Source organism: Condylura cristata, unplaced genomic scaffold, assembly GCF_000260355.1.
Source record: "Condylura cristata isolate star-nosed mole 26May11 unplaced genomic scaffold, ConCri1.0 scaffold00016, whole genome shotgun sequence".
NCBI lineage: Eukaryota > Metazoa > Chordata > Mammalia > Eulipotyphla > Talpidae > Condylura > Condylura cristata.
The window spans coordinates 37,284,951-37,290,502 of record NW_004567117.1 but is presented as its reverse complement, the minus strand read 5'-3'; the positions used below and the strand labels follow the sequence as shown (position 1 = coordinate 37,290,502).

The following is a 5,552-nucleotide window of genomic DNA, read 5'->3' as shown; positions in this document are numbered from 1 at the left end:
GTCACCTCCCTGCAGGTCTCTCACCCACATCTGCCTTAACCAGTCCAGGGTCAGGAAACAATCCCGGTTTCTTCATCACATGCTTGCTGCTCCATGTGGCTTCCTCAGGTCTCCTGTTCTTCTCCATCCAGCTTCCTTCTCTTCTCTTTTTTCTCTGCTCAGCTCCACCCTAATTCTGGGTGGGGCAGGGAACCTGGAACTCCCCTTTTTTCCTAGGGACCCCCCTGTGACACATTAACATACTTAGAATTAGCATTGACCTGCAGGTCAACCATGCCTGCCTAGGTACACAGGATTCCTTTTCTTTCTTTCAGACGATCCCTGAGATCACCACGCTGGCATGGTATACCACCCTGCTGCCCTTGCTTCTGGTGCTGGGCATCACAGCCATCAAAGACCTGGTAGATGATCTGGTAAGGCCTGCTCATGCACCTTTCTCCTGCTTGTGCGGAGCTTATTTTACTTTGGCATTACTACTGTACATTTTTATGTGATCAGAATAACCTTTTTTCATTTTCTTGCAAAGGCTCGCCATAAAATGGACAAGGAGATCAACAACAGGACGTGTGAGGTCATTAAGGATGGCAGGTAATGTGCTTCCCTTCACTGGGAACTTAGCTACAGGACACCTTGTGTCACTTGGTCTAGAAATCTGTTCAGATATAACTGTCGGAACCAAGAAGTCTGTTGGTGTTTGAACCCTTTCACAGTAAAGTTCTCTCACCAACAAAGACGCAGAGTCCCTTTTTGTGGCCTGGAGGCTGGGCCCATATTGTTGGCTGTTTGGTCTGTGTATCCTCTGATGCACTAGCCCCCCCTCCCCCGCTCCCTTTGTCTCCACCGTGCTGCTCCCATCTCTGCTGTTCCCAGACTCACATGCTCAGGGCTTTGCCTCAAGGTCTGGATGCCTTTCCCAAGTCTCCAGCCAAGGTGATGGTGTGAGATCCCGAGTTAGCCCACCTAACCCTGACTGACTACCCTGTCGAGGGTTGCTCTGAGTTGCGTTGGATTTGGGCGTTGGGGCCACACTTCAGGCAACGTGGCAAACCCTGGAGTGAGGTCTCGGGTATATATGAGGCGCTAAAGGGTAAACTGGAATATCCCAGTGGGGGCCCCCAGTGGAATTGTGTTTAGTACTTCCGAAGAGCTGTGATCACAAGGTGCCAACTTGCTCATTTATAATTTGTAACCCACACTCAGATTATTAATTCATAATTCTAGAGCTATTGAAATGTTAACTAGCTACAACTTCATTTGTTGAAAGATAATCCGAGTTTTAAAGTACTGGAATTCAGAATTGGTATTAGATTCTTCCCTAGGCTAGGGAAACGAGGGCATAAATTTATCTTTAAAATGTATTTTAAATCTTTGCTTTTTTAATCCATGGGAGGACATATATAGTCCTTAGTTTTCTGCCTCCAAAAAAAAAAATTTCTAGTAGCAGGTTCAGGTGACTTGTGAGAGGGATCTATTTTCAATGTATAAAGCAACCTTTAAAGCAGACTAGTCTATTTTAAAACTTTAACATGTTGATTTGTTTGAAATGTAAATGGGTACTTCTATAAAACTTAACACAGATGGGATGATAGCAACCTAGCTTTTGTGTATATATATATATATATATATTTTAAAGATTTATTTATTCATACAGAACTGGGGTACAGGCCAGAGATGTGGAGGGTGAGAGGATTCACCAGAGGGGAGCAGAGCAGGCAGATCTACAAAGTACTGCTGAGGGGAGCAGCAGGCGGGTCAGGAGAGGTCTGCTGCACCATGTGGTCACCTCCGGGGCAGGCTGGGATCGAACTCATGCGGTAGTGGCTCAAGCCTCTCAGTGCTGTGCTTCAACCCGCTGCGCCACCAGGGAGGGTCCAGCTTTTGTATATTTTTAAAAAATTATAATAGCTTATTTCTACATCATTTTGTGCTTTTTTCCGTCTCAGTTGTAATCTCTGTGGGTTTCCCATCACCAAATCACCCATGTGCCATCACCATTGTCCAGTGCTGCACTTTTTTTTAAAGATTTATTTATTTGTGCATACAGAACTGGGGTACAGGCCAGAGGTGCGGGCGGTGAGAAGATTCACCAAAGACAGAGTGGGAACAGGCCGACTGACGAGGGGACTGCTGAGGGGAGCAGTGGGCCGGTTAGGAGAGGTCTGCCGTGCCATGTGGGTCACCTCCAGGGTGGGGATCTAACTCATGTTGAAGTGGCTTTAGCTTGTGAGTGCGGTGCTTTACCCTGCTGCGCCCCCAAGGAGAGCCCACTTTTGTACATTTTATCAATAGTCTTACTAGACCTAGCATAAGAATGAAACCCATTTATTTAAAAGATGCCTTGAAGAACAGAGAGGAGGCAGGCTCTGTAGCTCCCTGAGAAGCCAGGGCACCACATGGGAGCTGAGATGTGTTCCTGTCCAGGGTAGGGACACTGCCAAGGACAGGGAGCCGAAAGGAGGGGATTCAGGAGAGGTGGCACCACAGGACGTTGAGTGTCAAAGGCGCGCCCGTCCCTACAGGACGTGACGTGTGAAAGGGGCGCCCGTCCGCACAGGACGTGACGTATGAAAGGGGCGCCGGTCCCGCCGGTCCCACGACTTAGCAGCTTCCCACTGACCCTTCAGCACGTGGCCCCATATGTCGTTGCCCTCAAAGGCTAATCTGACACTGGTGACCACGTCCTCCATGGCTGAACTTTCAGCAAACCTTTTCCTGCGATTCACATGTTTCCCTAGAATTTTCGGCTTCCAGAAGGCAAATAATTCCACATGAGTGAACTATCTTTGTTTAGGCAATAATGAAAGATCTTTTATTTTTAATATTTAGATTCAAAACTGCCAAATGGAAAGATATTCAAGTTGGAGATGTCATTCGCCTGAAGAAAAATGATTTTATTCCTGTAAGTGAAAACACAATCGCTCACACCAGGTTCTCCCTCTGAGCTGTGCAACTTCCTCTGGGGTCTTTGCGTGATAGCTGTGTTTTATTTTGAGCAGGCTGACATCCTGTTGCTCTCCAGCTCTGAGCCGAACAGCCTGTGCTATGTGGAAACCACTGAACTAGATGGGTAAGTGGGTCCTGGGCCAGCCTGTTTTCGAACTGACCTTGAAGGTACACTCGGTGCATGACAGTCATGCCCTCTGGACAAGGAGCCGTGAGATCTGGTCCTGCCTCTGCCCTTGCTGGCTGTCCAACTGTGTCTGCCATAGCCACACCTCTCTTTTTTTCCCATCTAAGTACTAGCCAAGCCTAACCCTGCTTAGCTTCCGAGATCAGATGAGAATCAGGGTTGTATGCCCGTGGGTGCCACAGCTCTCTTTTTAAATTATATCTGCAAAGCAGAGCTCTCAGACCTGTTCTCCCCACCTTTCAGGAAAGATAAAACAATCCATGGAGAATAAATTCCTGAGCTCTCTGCAAACTGGTAAGCAGTATCCACTCTACAAATGTAACCTTGCAGAGCACAGAGCAGACTTTTAAAGTCCTTGGACAGCGGACAATTGTGAATTCCCCCTTTGTTGATTTTGGTTATCACATGTCCACACAAGGGAGAAGAAAATGCTTCTTTTGGTCTGTTTTCAGTACATTTATCAAGAGCTCCTAGGCTGCACTAGCTGGACCTGTTAGTTAAAGTCCTAGCATGCTTAATCACAACAAAGAGCATGAGGGGACTTGAGACCCACTGGTCACCTTGTTCATATTTGGATCCCTCATGTGATATTTGTAAAACCTGGAAAGGGTACCCTCAAGGGATTAAGCAGCAACATCACTTTTGAGAGCACCGGCCGCTCCCTGGTGTCCCTGGGCCGCCCTGTGGGTGGGACAGGCCCAGACTAGGGATGAGTTACCCTACTTTCCTGGATAGAATTACCTTCCAAGACATGGGATACAATGACTCACTCTGGAAAAAAGTAAATTGAAAATGTCTGAAGATGTTTTGTAGAATCATTTTATCATGATTAATAGTAGAAGCAAATTTTAAACAGCATTTTGGTAGTCTAGGCTGGTGACAAGTTAGGTGGCAGGAGGAGGCAGCCCCTTTCCCAGCCATGTTGACCCTCAGTCATGGTGAAGGGACCCACATTTCTCAGGTCAAAAGTTTTTCCCAAACCTAAATTTCAAGGTGAATATAGAGTTTGAGAATAGAAAAAGTTGATTGCTTAGTTTCTGGAACTACCAGGCCTGATCTTATTTTGTAGTTTTCTTTATGTTCCTTCTAGAATTGCAAAAATTATCCATTTAATTCTTTTTCCTCTTCTTTTAGGGAAACCAACTTGAAGTTCAAAATGGCTCTTGAAATCACACACCAGTATCTCCAAATAGAAAATTCATTGGCAACCTTTGATGGTTTGTATAAACACGTCTTTGTTTTAAATGTTAGCTGCTCAATTTAGCTCCTATTAATTAGAACCAGAAAATCACTCATATGTGAGAACTGAATGTGAAGCCTATCTTTTTTTTTTCTTTTAAGGTTCTGTAGAATGTGAAGAACCCAATAACCGACTAGATAAGTTTACAGGAACACTGATTTGGAGAAACTCAAAGTTTCCTTTGGATGCTGATAAAATTTTGTTGCGTGGCTGTGTGATTAGGAACACAGATTTCTGCCATGGACTAGTCATTTTTGCAGGTACTGTCAGGCCTTCTTGGGAAATTGACCGACTGTACTTTAAAGATTCAAAGGGGGAGGGAGGTTGCTTTTTTTGTCCTTTCTCCACTGAAACCAAAGAAGGGTAATTTCTTTCCTTTTGTTTTTTAATATTTATTTTTGTGTAGAAGAATGGAGGTGTAGAATAGAGGTCAGGGAATGAAAGGATTCGCCAGAAACAGAGTGGGGAGCAGAACAGGTGGATCTCCTGAAATCCACTGCTGAGGGGAGCAGTGGGTGAGACAGGAGAGGTCTGCTGCACCTGTGGGTCACCTCCCTGGCTGAGATCAAACTCAGGCTGTGGTAGTGATAGTGCTGTGATTTAACCCCGAGGGCCCTGAGGGAGGGTAATTTCATTGACATACCAATGAATTGACTTCCCCACTGTTGCTTGTTTTGAATTTTCCATTTTTAGGTGCTGACAGTAAAATAATGAAGAACAGTGGGAAAACCAGATTTAAAAGAACTAAAATTGACTACTTGATGAACTACGTGGTTTACACGGTATTTATTTTCTGTATCAGTAGCCAGAAGGCCACTAATTGTGTTATATGTTAATTCTGCTAATTGTGTTGTATGCTTTCCTAATGTAAAGAAACTCCATGTAGAAAACTGCATAAAGTTATCCAAGTTTGAATGAGGGGTGGGGACGTTAAGGATTCTCATTTTTCCCTCAGAAATGCTACCTTTGTAATAGGGGAATCCCCTGGAGAGTGGAGACCAGTGGTCAGTGCCCTGTGTGTGTGACTGCGTGACTTGAGTGACCCTCCATAGGGTGCTGGGCCTAGGATGCTGAAGTCAAGGTGTTACAGGGCAACCCAAAGTGAACCAAGTGAGCCAAGTGTCCAGCCTCCAGCCATGAGGCCAAGGGAGAGGGAGAGGGAGAGGGAGAGGGAGAGAGGGA

At 45.5% G+C, this 5,552-nt stretch overlaps 1 protein-coding gene across 1 annotated transcript in view; it reads left to right on the top strand.

Annotated features, from left to right (window-relative positions):
- The window catches only part of ATP8B1 (ATPase, aminophospholipid transporter, class I, type 8B, member 1), a 53,644-nt gene that overhangs the window by 15,051 nt on the left and 33,041 nt on the right, over nucleotides 1-5,552 (top strand). Inside the window, exons 4-10 of the mRNA XM_004683935.2 lie at nucleotides 315-413; nucleotides 527-588; nucleotides 2,827-2,899; nucleotides 2,997-3,067; nucleotides 4,265-4,347; nucleotides 4,472-4,630; nucleotides 5,064-5,152. Of these exons, the coding sequence (XP_004683992.1) occupies nucleotides 315-413; nucleotides 527-588; nucleotides 2,827-2,899; nucleotides 2,997-3,067; nucleotides 4,265-4,347; nucleotides 4,472-4,630; nucleotides 5,064-5,152 (636 nt within the window). The remainder of the gene's footprint in view (nucleotides 1-314; nucleotides 414-526; nucleotides 589-2,826; nucleotides 2,900-2,996; nucleotides 3,068-4,264; nucleotides 4,348-4,471; nucleotides 4,631-5,063; nucleotides 5,153-5,552) is intronic.